Consider the following 15712-nt stretch of genomic DNA (forward strand, 5'->3'; position numbering starts at 1 on the left):
CCGAGTCTTTCAGCTGCGTTGGCAAGTCCTGTCTCAGCAGCCTGAAGAGACGATCATTGAACCAACAAACAATCCTCACACCTGACGTCCAATCGTGCAGGAGTACGTGCCTTAGTGCTGACCAAAATCGTTCCCTTTAGAGATATTTGGAATTGCTTTTGAGAGGGCTTCCAATGAGAACAAAAAAGCCCCCAATTCTTATCTACTTTGCAATACTGCAGTTGGGGCTGAGCTTGACGTCAATCTTCCGCAGCCTGATCTTATTTTAAGTACTGATAACGAGACGGACGGGAAGTGGGAAAAAATGTAATAAATAACAATGACAACAGTTAGTTCTGCTTCCGCATTTTCTCTATGTGTCTTCTACGGAGTCTCCCACAACCGCATGACACACGCATCCCAACCAGTACCTGTATCGATCCCAGAACGATGGCTACTACACAAGGCTATAGCACTCTCGAGTGGAATCCTCAACAACCACACGAAGCGATGTCTGGTATTGAAGTAAACTCTACCCCCGGAGTCAACAGATGGGACGACGAAGGTCGCTATCTTCAACCAGACACGAAAAAACATCACAAGCCTCCAGGGGAGAGTTATGAGCTATCAGATGGGCAACCACCGAGTTCGGACACTGATGCTGTAAGGAAAGGACGAGGACGGAAGTTTTGTGGTCTGTCGCGACGGATCTTCATTACCGTACTCGTCGTCTGTGTGCTAGTGGTTATCGGTGCCATCGCCGGTGGTGTTGCTGGTGGGTTGCAAAAAGGGGAAAGCCCCTCCAAGAGTGCACAAGTTGTAGGAAGCATTCTTGACACAACGAGGCTTGCAGCCGCGAACAGAACCATTAATGGGTCAATGCAGCACACTGTCCTTTTTCAGGACGGTAATGGCGCCCTGATGACACGCTATCGAATGACAACTTCATCAGAGTGGAAATCCGTCAACTTGACACTCAAATTCGCGTCTTCGAAGGAAGAGGAAAGAGTCGAGCTTCCACCTGGCGCCCCATTGGCGGCTCTTTCGTGCGCGGACTGGGGATGTGGCGACACTATGGTCGTCTACCTCGGGACTGACAGAATTCTTCATGGTATCAGAGATGATAGTGAGAGAGGGAGTGTCGAATGGTACCCAAGAACCTCCGTTGCGACGGCAAATCTTTCGGCATCTCTCAATTCGCAACTAGCAGCTTCAATAAGCAAATGGTTCTATGACGACGAGGAAGGCTTCCAGCGGCTCGGAGTCCACCGTCTCCTAGCTTACCAAGATTCAGACGGCCACGTTTTTGTCTCTAATGACAGCAATAAGTGGGTTCCAACGTCGGTGGACGACCATTTGCCAAATCTCACGACCGGAACAAGTCTTGCCATCATTTCTCAACTACGCGGTGTGGAGCTAGACAGAGTCAGTTTGGTTTCTAAAGTGACGGGCAGGACCGACGCTGCCAGCACAGAGTATGCCATGCTCGAAGCGACATATCCATTAGCCGGGACAAATGATACTTGGACTCGCGGTATGCTACAGCATCCTCTTCCTTTACCGATGTTTGCTTCTCTTGGGATGCTAACGACGTAGATTAGGCTCCGAAATCCTTGACGGGATCATGCTTCCTGAGCTCTCGGCAGCTGAGTCAGAACAACAATTTGCCGTTACGATGCGCAATAATTGGACAGAAAGTGTTTACTTCATGCTTTCCTCCAACGGCACAATATCTGGTCGCATAATTGGGCCGCGCAATGAAACCATACCAAACATTCAGCTGAGAGAATCTGGGGAGCTAAAGGTGGCGAACTTCTCTGCTATCGCAACGACGATGGATGGGTTTCTTTACGGCTTCATCAACGATACAATAAGTGAATATTCCTTCGATGCATCGGATTCATCAATCTTGAATTTCGAAGGGATTGTCTACGATAAGTACGTCTCGGGAACATGACCCACACCAAATCTGTAGACGCTTGCTGTTGCAAAAAAAGAGATCAATATGATTCAATAAGGGGATGTGTCTCGAGAATTTTGCTTCTCTCGGCTGCATAGATATGTGTTTGGGCTCGTTATTCTATGAATTGAACTGTTGTAAACTACATGTATCCATATTGTTCTTGTGCCCTGCTTGATATCTCTGTTCATCTGAATCACTACTACTGCGATGCCTCCCAGGCAGCAACAAGTTGCGGCAGGTCCCGCACGAACTCTGTTCGCTTCGGAATCCACCCAAGCTCAGCCCTCGCACGACCTGAAGTCGCATTGCAAATCAACGCTAGAGCCTCGAAGAAGGGATTGCCATCACAACCAACGTAAGAAAGTGCTCCTTTGGCGCCGATAACACGCTTCACCTCCTCCATCATCGTCGAAATCGAAATCGTCTCGCTTACAAAGTCGAAAACAGGCCAAGATCCGAAGGTGGGAAGACGGTCCACAACTCGCACGAAACCGTCGGCCAGGTCGTCCACGCAAACGACTCCTGTGCGAGTCTCTTGGTAGGCAGGGATTTCAATGGTGTTTTCGTCGCCACTCTTTGCTGCATCCAGCACCTTGCCCCACCAGGCTGTCATCACCCAAGAGCCTCGTCCGTAGACAGCGCCGGGCCGAACAATGGCAACATCTAAGTTGTCCCGAGACTTCAGCACGGCCTGCTCGTGAGCCGGTCGCCAAGCGACGGCTGTAGCGGGCTTGTCTGCAGCAAGGAATGTGCTGGGGACCGAGGTGTCGCTGATGCGCTGATCGCGGGGAGAGCCATGGACCCAAGATCCGGAACAGTAGATAAATCCAAGTTTGGGCCCAATGGAGTTCTCCGTGGCAAGCCTGGAGGCCCTATCCTGAGCAGCTCCAGTGACAGCTTCAAGAATCGTGGTCGCGTCACTGTAGGCTTGGGAAAGATCAATAACCACGTCGATGCGGTTTTCCGCGATAATAGCCTTGACGAAGGTGATGTCAGACAACTCTCCGATAAGAGGTTTGACTTCGTTTGATGCAAGAAGTTTGGTCTTCGTGTCGCTTCGAGAAGTAGCAAAGACAGTGTAGTTTCCAGAACGAATGAGAGCCTGAGCGACGGCCAAGCCGATGTAGCCAGCTCCACCAAGGATGAGGACTCGGGCCATTTCGAAAGTTCGACAGCTTGTGGTGATGTAACGTGATAAGATGATTTGAAGGCAGTTCAAAAATGTCGGATGTGCGGTGCGATGTTGAAACTGACGATTTTCACTCAAATGAAAATGCAGCGTGTCTTGGCCATTTTTATGTTACAACTATGAACCAGTGACATCTCAAACTCGTTGTAAACTGTGCTAACCTCCAAATTTGGTATCCAGGATGCCTTGCTATTTCCACGGACGAACGATGGCCGCGGGCCTTGTGTTGGGCTAGGTGGCTTGACTAGCGCCGAGCCGTCTCTCCGGCTCTGGGTCACGGTCTTTGGGAGTGCGCTCCACAACAATTCAGTCTTTCGGAACCTCTTTAAGCTTTGTAATCCAAACTAAGCAGCGGTTATTCTTATCAGTGCGGGCGAACATGTGGTTAGGCACAGCATGATGATTCGCATTCCCAGGATAACTGACTAAGCCTGGCGCAGTTCGGCTTTACAAAGTAATTGCTAGATAATTCCGAAATCCTAGCTAGCATACGCCTTACCTTCCCCGGGGTAATGTTGAACTTTGGCTGGGTATCTCCGATTGCTCTCCTTGCCTGGAGAATGTATGACCAAACTTCGATGGGCGCCAGCACATATTGACTGATTGGCAACACGAATCAATCATAGAGGCCATTGATTATTTGCAAGAATCATGCAAACACACTTCACAGAACAGCTTCGTGAAATTACATTGACTTCATTAACAGTAACTTTTGACTGTTTCTAATTACCAATTACTTGATTTCAATAGTCGTCTTCAGAGACAGGTTTCTGCTGGAGTTGCCCAGCCAAAGGGTGTAGGTACCCCTGCGCAGTTGCCATTGCTGAGCTACAACATCCCAGACACTAAGGTCACGTCGTGTGAGCTCAAAAGACACACGAGAAGTCTGTCCCGGGGACAGGAAAATGCGGGTGAATCCGCGCAGTTGGTGGACGGGGGTATCTTCACCGCCACCAGGAATCTCAACATAGAGCTGCGGAATCTCAGCGCCCTCGACATCGCCTGTGTTGGTAACGGCGGCCTTGGCGACAGCGATTGTCTCCCAGAGAGATGGGTGCCCTCCCTGAACAATGGCGATCTCGGGGTCGGGATACTCGGCCGTGTCGGCAGCGGCAGTAAGACCAGCAGTTAGATCAGCGAGTTCGAAAGTGGTGTACGAGAGGCCATAGCCGAACTCGTATCTGGGGGTGATGTTCTGGGCATCGAAGTAGCGGTAGTCGATGTACAGTCCCTCGGTAAAGTTGCTCTCCGGGAAGTAGTCATCCGAAGCGCTCGAGTTCAGGTGGTCGCCGTAGTCGGACTCAAGCTTGGCAACCGTGTAAGGAAGCTTGCCAGAGGGGTTCACGTCACCCCAGAGGACATCGACCAGACTGTAACCACTCTCCTGACCAGGAAGTCCGGCGAAGACGACAGCGGTAACGTTCTCGTGCTCGATCCACTCATCGACAGTGCGAATGCCTGCAGAGTGAACGATTACGACGGTATTGGAGCAGTTGGCAGCCACGTTCTTGACGAGGTTGTCGCTGAACTCATCGGTCAAGCTCTGGCGATCAAAGCTTTCTGAGGCGTACGCGTTGATGAACACGAGACAAGCCTCAGAGTTGACGTAAGGGGGGGACGGGTTCTCGGAGTAGAAGTCCCAGCGAAGAATACCCTTGTTCTTAGCGATGCGCTCCTGGATGGCCTGGAAAGGCGAAACGACGTATGGGGGCGTGCTGCCGCCAGAACCACCTCCAGTGATGAGGGTACCGTTGAAAGTTTCCCAGCCAAAGTTGACCTCATAGCCGCCGCCGTAGCGAGAAGGGTTCTCCCAAGGAATAGCCTTGACTGTCGCATCGTATCCGTAGATGGAAAGGAACTTGGGGTTCTTGAATGGCAGGGTCTTGTTAACGTTCTTCACGAGAACAGTGCCTGCGGCGCCGATCTGACGGATCAAGTTGGAGTGATCGGCCTGAACGTCGACGGGGTAGGCCTTCTGCAAGTTGGAGTGGATAGCAGGCTGGGGGAAAGCATGCTCCTGGCGAAGGTAGTGGTAACTGGCCAGAATTCTCGTGACCATGTCCGAGAGGCGGTCCTCGGTGACGGAGCCATTGTTGACTGCCTCGACCAACTTGTCGCCCCAGTACCCAGCATCGGGCATGACCAGATCCAATCCAGCGTTTGCAGAGGCCACTCCAGTCATCTGACCCTCCCAGTCACTAACAACGTAACCTTCAAAGCCCAGCTCAGTCTTGAGAACACCGTTCAAGAGGTGTGAGTTCTGGCAGCCATATGAGTGGTTGGCGCGTTGGTAAGAGCACATAACAGATGCCGCACCCTCCTTGAGAGAGTCCATGAAGGGGAAAACGTAAAGCTCATGGAGCGTACGGTCATCAACGTTGGAGCTGATGGCTTCGCCGAGGTCAGAGATACGACGACGGTACTCCTGTTCGTTCAACAGCCAGTGCTTTGCTGTGGCGATAACGCCCGCATCTTGAATTCCACGGGTGATTGCGCCCATGCCGGCGCCAGCAAGGTAGGGATCGTTCGAAAGTCCCTCCCAGTTACGGCCTCCGCGAGCGACTCGGCCGAGGGGGCCTGCGCAAGGGGCAAGAGCAGCGTTGATTCCCTTGCCGTAGTATTCGTCACCAAGTGCTTTGCCGTACTTGTACAACAAGGCCTTGTCGAAGGTAGACGCGACATGGATACCGGCCGGGAAAGCGGAAACAAACTCTTGACCGCGAATTCCATCAGGAGCATCCGCAAAGCAGAGAGATGGAATGCCAAGGCGTTCGATCGCGCCAGAATTGCCGACACAAGTCCCGGTCCATCCTCGGGTGATGTTCGCCTTCTCCTCTACGGTCAGGTCTGCCACCAAAGCTCTAGCTTGACGGTATGCAGCCGCCCAGCTTGGGTTGGTGGTGCCGTTACCAGCAGCTGAGAAATGTTAGAAACTTACCACGACCTGTTTTGAGAGTGACACTTACGAGAGGGGTAGACCGGAGGACTACGGCCGTAGTAAGGGACCTCCGACGGAGCAGACCCGTTGGTTTGCGCGGCAGCCAAGGCGCCGTTGAGAGCGGCCGCAAGGAGAACGCCTGTCTTCATCTTGGATCTCTGGCTGGTGTTGACTGAACTGTGAGTTCGGGAAGCCTTTGAGATCGCTGTGAGATGCCGGTGAGGGCCAACAAGAAGTGAGCCCGCCCAGTGATATGGGGATAGGCGGCTCTTAAGAGTCCTCCCGTGATGGCACCCGGCGATTGAAACCGGGCTTCCGTTATTTTCTTTCGGTGACTGTACCCGATCAACGTCATTCCCGGTGAAGCAGGGCCCGAAATGGACCTCTTTCAATCGGTCCTATTCACAAAAAGTCATGGAGACAACATGCAGACTGTGGATTCATGACTCGACATTAACCGGCTCTGACTGGCGAGATCGGAGAATAGTCCGATGACTATCGTAATGTTAACTCGGATGGCTGGGGTGACAATTCAACAAACCAAGTGGCCGATTGACAAACTAGACGACTGCCAGCGGGTCCTCTCCGACCTACCCCGCGCCCTCCGCATCGGCGACTCTCCGCCACGACGTCAACCGCGGTTGAAGCAAGGTTGGGGGTGTTCCTCTTGGTGGATATGTGGACTCATTTTGCCCGGGGAATTCCCGGACTTTGAGTCTGCTGACAGCGAGAGCATACGACTCTCCAAATGCCAAATGGCGCAACTGTTGGTCTTGATGTCGAAGGTTCCACCTGGCCCCCGCTTGGTTGATTTCAACTGACAGGCATTCGATAAGCTTGTCCCCAGGAGTTCACCGTTTTTTCCAATGGGGTTGGATTTTCGTCCAAACACCGGTTAGAGTTACCAACACAGTTTGTGGGACCACTCGGGGTCTACGACGGACTTCACAGTTCTTAGCCCCCGCATTCCGGATTGCGCAGTTGCACCCGCTCATTGAATCTTCGCGGGCGCATGTCGGCAGGACTAATCCATGTTCCATAGGCGTGCGAAGTCGGATCAGCGTCACGGCAAGTTGGTAATGGCGACCGTTGAGTGGGCAGATGCATGATTTTTCAACTGTTAAGCTGCAGCGCACTCTGAGCAAAATCCGAAGATATTGTACTGTCTTGCTTGATGTCCCACGGAGTAACGAGTCATCTCAGTTTCCAGCTTTTGGAGAGCATTTAAGAATAAGAACAGCTGGGTAGAACGAGTTATCCCAGGAGACTATGACTTTGGTCGTAAGAGAAGTATTGCAATTCCTAGATGTTCCCTAACCGAACAAAAAAACAGCTTTGGCTAACCACGATGGTGAAGGCGGCGACAGCGTAGTGACTGATCTACGTCGACAATCAAGGCGATAACGCACTGATAATCATCAATGCAGTTGAGTTTCAGTGTCTTGCATCTCTGCCACGTTTTTCTCGGCTAGTTCGGCTTGAATTAGAGCAGCTTTCCGTCTGATCGTCGCCTTCAATCCACGCGGCCCCTGACATAAAACGAACTGGCATGTGACAAGTTTCATGTTCTGCAGGAACTCAGGGAGATGTAGCCACTCGCGTGACGAGCCGAGTGTGAATCTGGAGGAACCTTGCGGTGATTGCTCAGCTAAACAGTCTAGATTGTGGCTTTCCACACGCAAACACGCAAAAGACCTTGCGAATGCTCCCACAAATACGGGGACGTTTTCGTTTGCTGGCCCAGGGTCTTCATCCTGGCGAACATCGCAGATCGAGCCTCGGGTGCGAATGCCTCGTACTTGACATATTGCTGGGGCGGCACTCGCGTTATTTTCGATGGGTTGTTCTGTGCGATAAGCCGTACAGAATTCTACCAGGTGACCACGAGAGCAGGCCTAGGTACGCGTGGACAGTCGCAGTTTTACCACTAGGTTCAAAGATTTGTCAACGGAAGGACACAAGTGATAGGGGAAGTTCGCTCTCCGCCTGACCAGTTCCTAGAACCTAACTATCGCCCTTGCTGCTCTTCTGACCGGCCACATACAGACTCGCCATCCATGACAGGCACGAAGGATAGTCCAATAGAGGAAAAGACACCTCTTCTAATAATACAAGCTTTTGGATCTCGGCAAACGTTCAATGTTACTGGCACTGATGGGTGCCTCGAGAAGCTGTTCCTGCAGGCAACCCCCGGTCGTCTCAGCTCCGAGTGACTTAAACCCTCTTGCGGTGCCTGGCGATCATCTGCACCAAGCTTCCATCGTCCCGAACTACTGTCCAGTTTCTAGATCATAGTGGGGCTGAGCGATGAATGGTATTGGACTGTTACACTGCAAGCCAGAGTGAAACCGCATCCGGTTCCGTGCGAGTATCAGAGATCAGCCCAACTTAGAACAGCACGGACGCCTCAACATGGGCTCATGCAATCAAATAAGTAGAGCTGAATGTCCAAATCCAAGCCTTTGGATGATTCGCAACTTTCTTTCACGTGTGGAACATCTTCATTCTGTCATTCCTTTCTTCGACCAGCTTGGCCTGGACAAATTCATCAACGATGCACATCTCTCTCGTTACGCTACTGGGCGGTATCGGGGCGCTCGCGGCCCCAAACATTCCCCGGCAGGCACCACCAGCTCCAGCTGTACCGCTGCGCATAATGGCACTCGGTGCGTCTGTCACTTTCGGTACAGGCTCTACCACCGGCAACAGCTATCGCAAAGACCTGCAAGACCTTTTGGTCGCCCAGGGAATGACTGTATCTTATGTCGGCACGAGAACAAACGGCAACTTTGCAGACAATGCTGTCGAAGCGACCGGGGGGTTCAGAATCGCCCAAATTGCGGACTCAGCAGACAAAGCCGTTCCCATGCTAAAGCCGAACTTGGTCCTCCTCGATGCTGGAACAAACAACTGCAACAAAGGCGGGGAGGTTCCAGATGCTGGAGCCAACGTTACGGCGATGATCAACAAGATCTACCAACAAAGCCCCGGATCGACGGTAATCCTGACATCGATCCTCGCCAACAAGGTCCCGGAGCAAGATGCGTGCCGTGTCAAAATCAACGAACAGTACAACACAGTGGCAGCTCAGTTCCAACAATCCGGTGCAAAGTTTGGGTTTGTCGATATGCGGAGTCCAGATGCACCCACACTTAATGACCTGAACGATACGAGACACCCGAATGATGGAGGATATGTCAAGATGGCCAATGTGTGGGCGAAGGGGATTCAGGAGGTTATGGCGAAGGGATTTGTGACTGCTCCCAGCTGAGAGACCCAGCTCTGAGAGATAAACATACTGCCCAGGCTCTTGGGCAGGTGTAAAATTCTTTACGCTGGATTCGATCTCCGTTTCTTGGTGGCTGTGTTAATACCAATTCAAACAGAGAATAAGTAGAAGTAATGAGGGGTGACATGATTTGGTATCAGACTTTGATTTGATTAAATGATGTATCAAGTTCATGGTATTGTTGTTGTCAATGAACTCTTCTTCTTCTCCTGCTGCCAGTTTATGTCTATAAAACTTTGATTGTACTCAGTGCCCTACCTAAGAACCAAACACTGCCAGAAGCATTGGAAATCTCTGAGACAGAAGGTGTTGACATTTGTACCGCCATACATGCTACTATACGATTCAGCTCTGGTCGTTTCTTCAATAAGCTTCGAAGCTCATGGACCGCAGACTATCTTGACAAGTCTAGTATCGTCCATGAGCCATATTCCAGGCCCGTGGTACAAAACATGACAGTATTTATGTTGAGAATCAAGTTATTGTTACATACCATAGGCGTTGCGACCGCTCCCCTACCAATCTATCCTGCAGATCGATGGTGTGAGTACGAGAAAGCGTCTTGCCTAGATGTCGAAGGAGCAAAATGGACACTGAGAGTGGATCCATGTACCCTTTGGTGTAGGTCTCCAGCCCGCGCGTAACTGCGATTCTCCGAAGAACAGGGAGCGTGCTGGCTAGACAAGCCCTGCGTGCGTTTCGAACGTCGTTAAATCTTCCGCTAGTTTAATAGTATTAAAAGTATTACTAGTAAGGATTAATACAAGAATATTACTATTAATCTTAAGAAGCTATAGAGTAACTACCTCTCTAGTTATACTTATATCTTAACTACTTACTTTATTAGAGAATGTAGTAAAACTAATAATATTATTATAAGTTATTTTATAGAGCTTAACTATTTTAACTTTATATTTATTACTCTTTTTACTTATATTAATATTATTACTAATACTAATACTTATATATATAAGGACTTTATAAAAGCTTATAAATATATTAATATTATTATTACTAGTTTTAAAATAGCTATTCTACTTTATTTTATAAATATTAAATATACTATTATTATTATTATTACTACTAATAGTATTACTATTATAGCTAAGAATATTAGTATTATTATTATTAATAAACTCTTTTCTTATATATTAGCAGTCTAGTTAACCTATATAAGTAGGTATTACAGTTCACTCTATACTTTTTTTTCATAATACTAAAACCTAATAGTAGCATTTTAACCTATACTTAATCTTAATAAAGTAAATAAATAAATCTTAGTATAACTAGTTATTAACGCTTAGCTTAACTTATCCTTAGTAGAAGAGGGTAAGTAAGTAAATAGTAGAGTAGTAAAATATACTAATAAGAGTATTATTTATAATACTATTATTTATAAGTACGTTATTTATAACGTTATAAAGATATTATTTTATAATATAGAATACTAATAGTACTTATAGCTAGAGCTTAGTAATAGCTTAAATTTATATTTAAAGGTATAAACTTAATAATATAACTCTTTACTACTATAGCTAAAAAAGTTCTTATAGCTATAGTATAAAAACTTAACTATTTAAATAAAGTTTTAAGCTTATTCTTTATATCCTTTTATATATATAATAACTTTATATAATATCTTTCCCCTTTATTATACTTATATATAAGCTAAATAAAGCTACCCTAAATAACTTAATTTATAAAACTAAAATAAATAAAATTAAAAACTTTAAGTATAGTAACTTTCTATATACTAATAAAAAAACTCTACTTAAATTTACTTAGAAGTACTTATTTAAAATAGTTAAAAAATATAATATATTAGAGTTATATAGCTTTAAGATTAATATAGATATAGTTAAAGTTACTAATAATAATCCTAATATTTATAAATACTTTATAAGCTTCTTTAAGATAGCTAAAGTAGCCTTAGTAGTTAGTAAGTTAAGAAGGGCGAATATAGCGAGAGTATAGCTAATAGTAGTAGGGTTATTAAGACTATATAGTAGGGTAGAAAATGTTATCTAAGCATAGACGTCTAAATAGTAGAGGAGACTTTAATAGAAAACAGGCGCAGATTAAATATAGCGTGAAGAGTAGGTGTAGCTTAGGGGAGTAGAGATAGAAGTAGCTAGAGGAAGGTAGTTAAGGCTTATTATAATAGTTAAAGTTCTAAAGGACTGATAGAGGAGCGTAGAAGTAAAGATAATATCTAAGTTTAAACTATAATCACATAACTTAAAGGTTATTAGTAGAGGGTAAGGGGACTAGTCTAGCTTTTGCAGTTAATACTACTTAAATTTCATAATATAAGGCTAGCAGCCCCTCTTTTCTTATATTATTAAGTTTAAAATTAATATTATAACTAAATAAGATATTACTAAGAAGATTTATACTACTATAAATAAAATTAAATAGACTAAAGTTACTACTTTTTATACTAAGATTACTATTTTTTATACTTTTATTATAAAAATATAAAAGAAATATTTATTATTATAGATATTAATATACTTTTTATAAAGTATAATTATACTTTATCTATACTTAATTAATTAATAAGTTAATAAGAGAAATAATAAAATAATTATAAAGAAATATAGTAAAAATAAGATAAAAAATAAAGAGGAAATATACTTATATATAGTTTAAAAAAGTAATTAAAATAACTATTTCTAAAAGAGAAGTATATATTATAAACCTTTCTACTTAAGTTAACTAAGTATATAAATAATTATATATTTATAGGGACTTTTAATATATTAGATATAAGAGTTTAAACTTTATAAATATAAGAGGGTATCCTTCTTAGACTATAGAATATAAAACCTAAGGATTAATTATATTTATATTCCTATTATTATTATTTACTTTATTTATATATAATCTTAGCCGCTGCTACTATAGCCTCTAGCTAATAAGAAGATTATAATAATATCTATATATAACATTAAGTATTTACTAGTTATTACCAACTAGAATAATAATCTAGCCCTTATAAATACTAGTTATAAGAAGAAGGGTATTATGAATCTAAGTAGTAGTGTTTTTATCACTGTCTAGTGAACTTAAATAATAATATATTTCCAGCCTCGGTTTAGACTGTTTTGTTGGTCTGCGACTTCTTTTCCTCAACCTATCTGCGAAAGACCCCGATTACACTAGCCTTAGTTAATGATGAATTAATTTCGTTCGCATTCAAGGATGATCCGCAATTGTTTCGGTCAACGGAAGAGATAGATATCACCTCCAGCGGAAAGTTCACAAAGCCAATGCACCGCTGAAAACAAGACCTGTATTGCAGCTCAGGCTGAAATGCAGCTATACTAAGTCCAATTAGGGTCGACCCTGAACTTGACGCAGTTGTTTTCCACCCATCCGCCATACTTGAAAGCCGTGCCACTGCAGTCGCAGCTGTCCAGAGGCACATTCGTGTACCTGATGCACTCCTCCTTATTCGGCCTCCAACTGCAACCGTTCTTCACTTCGACCGACACATCTACTTTGAAACTAATGATGGCCCTGAAGAGAATTCCGTACTCAATGAGGGAGCCGCCCCCGAGGGGGTTCTTGTACTCCTCCGTCACCTTGGTGCAGAAGTAGTCAGCAGCAGAAGCCAGCGCGTCCCGCCCGACGACCTGGCCACTTCCATAGCAGTGCTTCTTGTTCTCAGAGGGTCTCGGGGACTCTAGGGGAGTGGTGCCGCTGCCTCCGCCGCTGCCGCCGTTCCCACCGCCGCCGCCGTCTCCGCTTCCGGTGCCAGGCAGCAGCTCACAGCTGCCCTCTTCCTCGCTTCCGTCGTCGTCCCCGTCTTGGGGATCATACTCGCTATCCCCGTCAGAATCGTCCTCGTCCAATAAAGGCGGCGGGCAGCCGAGGGCCGGGAAGGCGCATTGGCTGACGAGAGGGCCGGGAGGACCGCTCTCGATCACCACCGGGTCAGGAAGCTTGAACGGGGGGGGTGGTGGCGGGGTCGGGCCCGGGGGTGGCGGGTACGGATCTGTCGGTCTGAATGTCCGCGGCGTGCCGTTCTCGGTGTATGTGACGGGTTTCCATGTCTTGGTGCTGCTAATTTCTGGCTTGATCGTGACGGGGAAGGTCGTTTCGGGCTTCACTATGACCGTCGAGAGCTCGTATTCGCTGGTAGTCAGAGGAGGGTGTGTGATGGTCTTGTCAGAGCGGGTTTCGACCGGATAGCTGATTGTGGTTTTGGGCAGCTTAGTCCACGGAGGCAAGACTAGGGTGCATGGCGGTTTACAAGTCACCCGGGGCTGGTCCATGTCCCAGATCTTTGGGTCGATCCAGATGAGGTCGTCATTGTCGTACTCGTCGTCGTCGTCATCATCGTCCTCCTCAATCTCAGGAGGGTCGACGGGTATCACGCACTTCCCCTCCAGGCTAGGATCCGGGAAGCAGTAGGGAGCAGGGCAGAAGCCGTTGTCGCAGGCAAAGCTGCAGAGACCCAGGTAGTCGCACAGCATGCCGGGCCCGGGCAACCCAATGAGACCAACGGGCGGGTTTTCGAACTTCGCCGCTGTGCCGAGCCAGCTGCATGTGCAAGGGCCGGGAGGACAGTATCCGTGCCGGCAGGTGTAGCTGCACATGAGGTTGTGTGCGTCCTTGGACCACCCCTTCTGGCATTGGAGCTCGGAGACACGCTTAGTCGGCACCGTGGGCGTTGTGGATTTGGACGCGCTGCCCACCCAGGCGTTCCAGTTCTGAATGCCCTCGGGACAGCTTCCGGTGATGGATGCACCAGTGAACTCCAAGGCAGCGTTGCCGTCCCTGAGAAGTCGGATGTTGACGTCTCCGGTCCTCCCATTGAAAGGGACGGCGGCATGGTATAGGCCGATGCCGTCGGGTGGAATGACGCTCCATGACGCCGTGGATAGCTTGCCACCGATAGTGACGGTCAAGAGCGCGTTCTTGGTTAGCAGCGCGGACACGAAGACCATGTCCTGCGCCAACATCGAGGCGGGCATCTCCAGCTGCAGCTGAGCCGCGGTGTTGCCCACGGTGCCGCCAGCTGCGCAGGCGGATCCCGGCGTCCGTCTGTACCAGCCAACGACCCCCTCTTCGGTGATGGTGGCAATGTCGCTCTTATACATGTCGATGAGATATGGCAGGAAGAGCCGCCATCCGTCGTGAGGCATGTTCTTGACGTAGTTGAACGGCGCCCTGCCCACATCAAAGGCAACATAGGCCTTGTCGTTCAAGGGTCCAATGTAATGCGACTCGCCGAAGTCGTTCCACGAGATGATCTGGACATACTCGGGTTGCAAGTCGAAAACTGTGACCCATCGCTCATACCAGAGGTTGTCGCCGCGCCAAAGCCAGTTCTTGTTGTATCCGGGAAGATTGGTGTAAAACCACGGGCTGACAGGCATCATGTACGGCTTCCCGTCGAGGAACTCGCGATAAGACTGGTCAATAACGGTGTCCATGGAGTTGGCACCCTCCGGCCACCCCGCCCAGCTGAATAGACCGTCGGCAACGCCGGGGCGTAATGCTTTCTTAGCCCCCAGGGAGGACCACGATGGCATGAAGAAGCAGCCCGTTCGCTCCTTGATCAGGTTCCAGTCGTCAGCCGCCTTAGGCCCTTCGAATGTCGACACAAGGGGCTTGGTGCCCTCGTGTCTAAAGTAGGAAGGCTCTGACGCATACCGCTCGATGAGCTGGATGACATCGGATTGGGGCCAGCTGCCGTTGCCGGCATAGTCGAAAGAAAAAAAGAGCTTGAAGCCGAGGCGGTTGGCTACGTTGAAGATGACGGGGAGCGACAGGTCGTTTGTCTTTTCTCCGTACGCGAAGTTCAGAGCAAAAGCGTCGATGTGGGCTTGCTGGGCCAGTGAGATCTCTCTCGAGAAGTCTGCATCGCCATAGTGTTCCGTGTTTCCAACCTAGTCACCGATGTGTTAGATTAGAATTGAATCTTTTCAGGGGTACCAAATGGCATAGACCAACTCACCATGAAATGGGCAAAAACAGCTTTCGATTCGGCACATCCCAACCATAGTAGGATGGCCACAAAATAAAAAGGCAACATGGCTGCTCACGACCAAATCACTCAGCCAGAGGTTGGGTCCACGAGCAGTCGGTATGTTCTCAGAAAAAAGAGTGATGGATGGCACTCGCGCCAGGAGTATGAAAAGAGCACCTTGGAAATCACCTTCAATGTTGACTTTCTGTCATAATAAAGACCAAAGTCAGAAAGTAGTTCGGGCCTGATCGTGCCCATTCAGGAAGACCTTCAAGAGTGGGCATATGGTTGGCCAATACAAGAGACGGGGAACAATATCCGAACCAAAGCATGAAAAGGAAGAAAACCCTGCTGTTGCCTGGCAGGACCCGCAT

General features: G+C 47.9%; 4 protein-coding genes across 4 annotated transcripts; 1 reads left to right on the forward strand and 3 right to left on the reverse strand.

Moving 5' to 3' along the window:
* Positions 1-2141: 2141 nt before the first annotated feature.
* Positions 2142-3101, reverse strand: CGCS363_v002084 (uncharacterized protein; the record flags this gene model as incomplete). Its single annotated transcript, XM_036633933.1, has 1 exon — positions 2142-3101. The coding sequence occupies one exon, from the start codon at positions 3099-3101 to the stop codon at positions 2142-2144; it is 960 nt and encodes a 319-aa protein (XP_036499561.1).
* A 763-nt stretch (positions 3102-3864) lies between these two features.
* Positions 3865-6218, reverse strand: bglM-0 (putative beta-glucosidase M; the record flags this gene model as incomplete). The annotated part of the gene is made up of 2 exons (XM_036633934.1): positions 3865-6047; positions 6098-6218. 2 exons carry the CDS (start codon positions 6216-6218, stop codon positions 3865-3867), a joined length of 2304 nt encoding a protein of 767 aa, XP_036499562.1.
* A 2507-nt stretch (positions 6219-8725) lies between these two features.
* Positions 8726-9340, forward strand: CGCS363_v002086 (uncharacterized protein; the record flags this gene model as incomplete). The annotated part of the gene is made up of 1 exon (XM_036633935.1): positions 8726-9340. One exon carries the CDS (start codon positions 8726-8728, stop codon positions 9338-9340), a length of 615 nt encoding a protein of 204 aa, XP_036499563.1.
* A 3344-nt stretch (positions 9341-12684) lies between these two features.
* Mutanase-2 (Mutanase) lies at positions 12685-15329 on the reverse strand (the record flags this gene model as incomplete). The annotated part of the gene is made up of 2 exons (XM_036633936.1): positions 12685-15258; positions 15327-15329. 2 exons carry the CDS (start codon positions 15327-15329, stop codon positions 12685-12687), a joined length of 2577 nt encoding a protein of 858 aa, XP_036499564.1.
* Between the last annotated feature and the right edge of the window lie 383 nt (positions 15330-15712).

This window comes from Colletotrichum siamense, assembly GCF_013390195.1.
Source record: "Colletotrichum siamense strain Cg363 chromosome Unknown KSG_Cg363_contig02, whole genome shotgun sequence".
In the NCBI taxonomy this organism is placed as follows: domain Eukaryota; kingdom Fungi; phylum Ascomycota; class Sordariomycetes; order Glomerellales; family Glomerellaceae; genus Colletotrichum; species Colletotrichum siamense.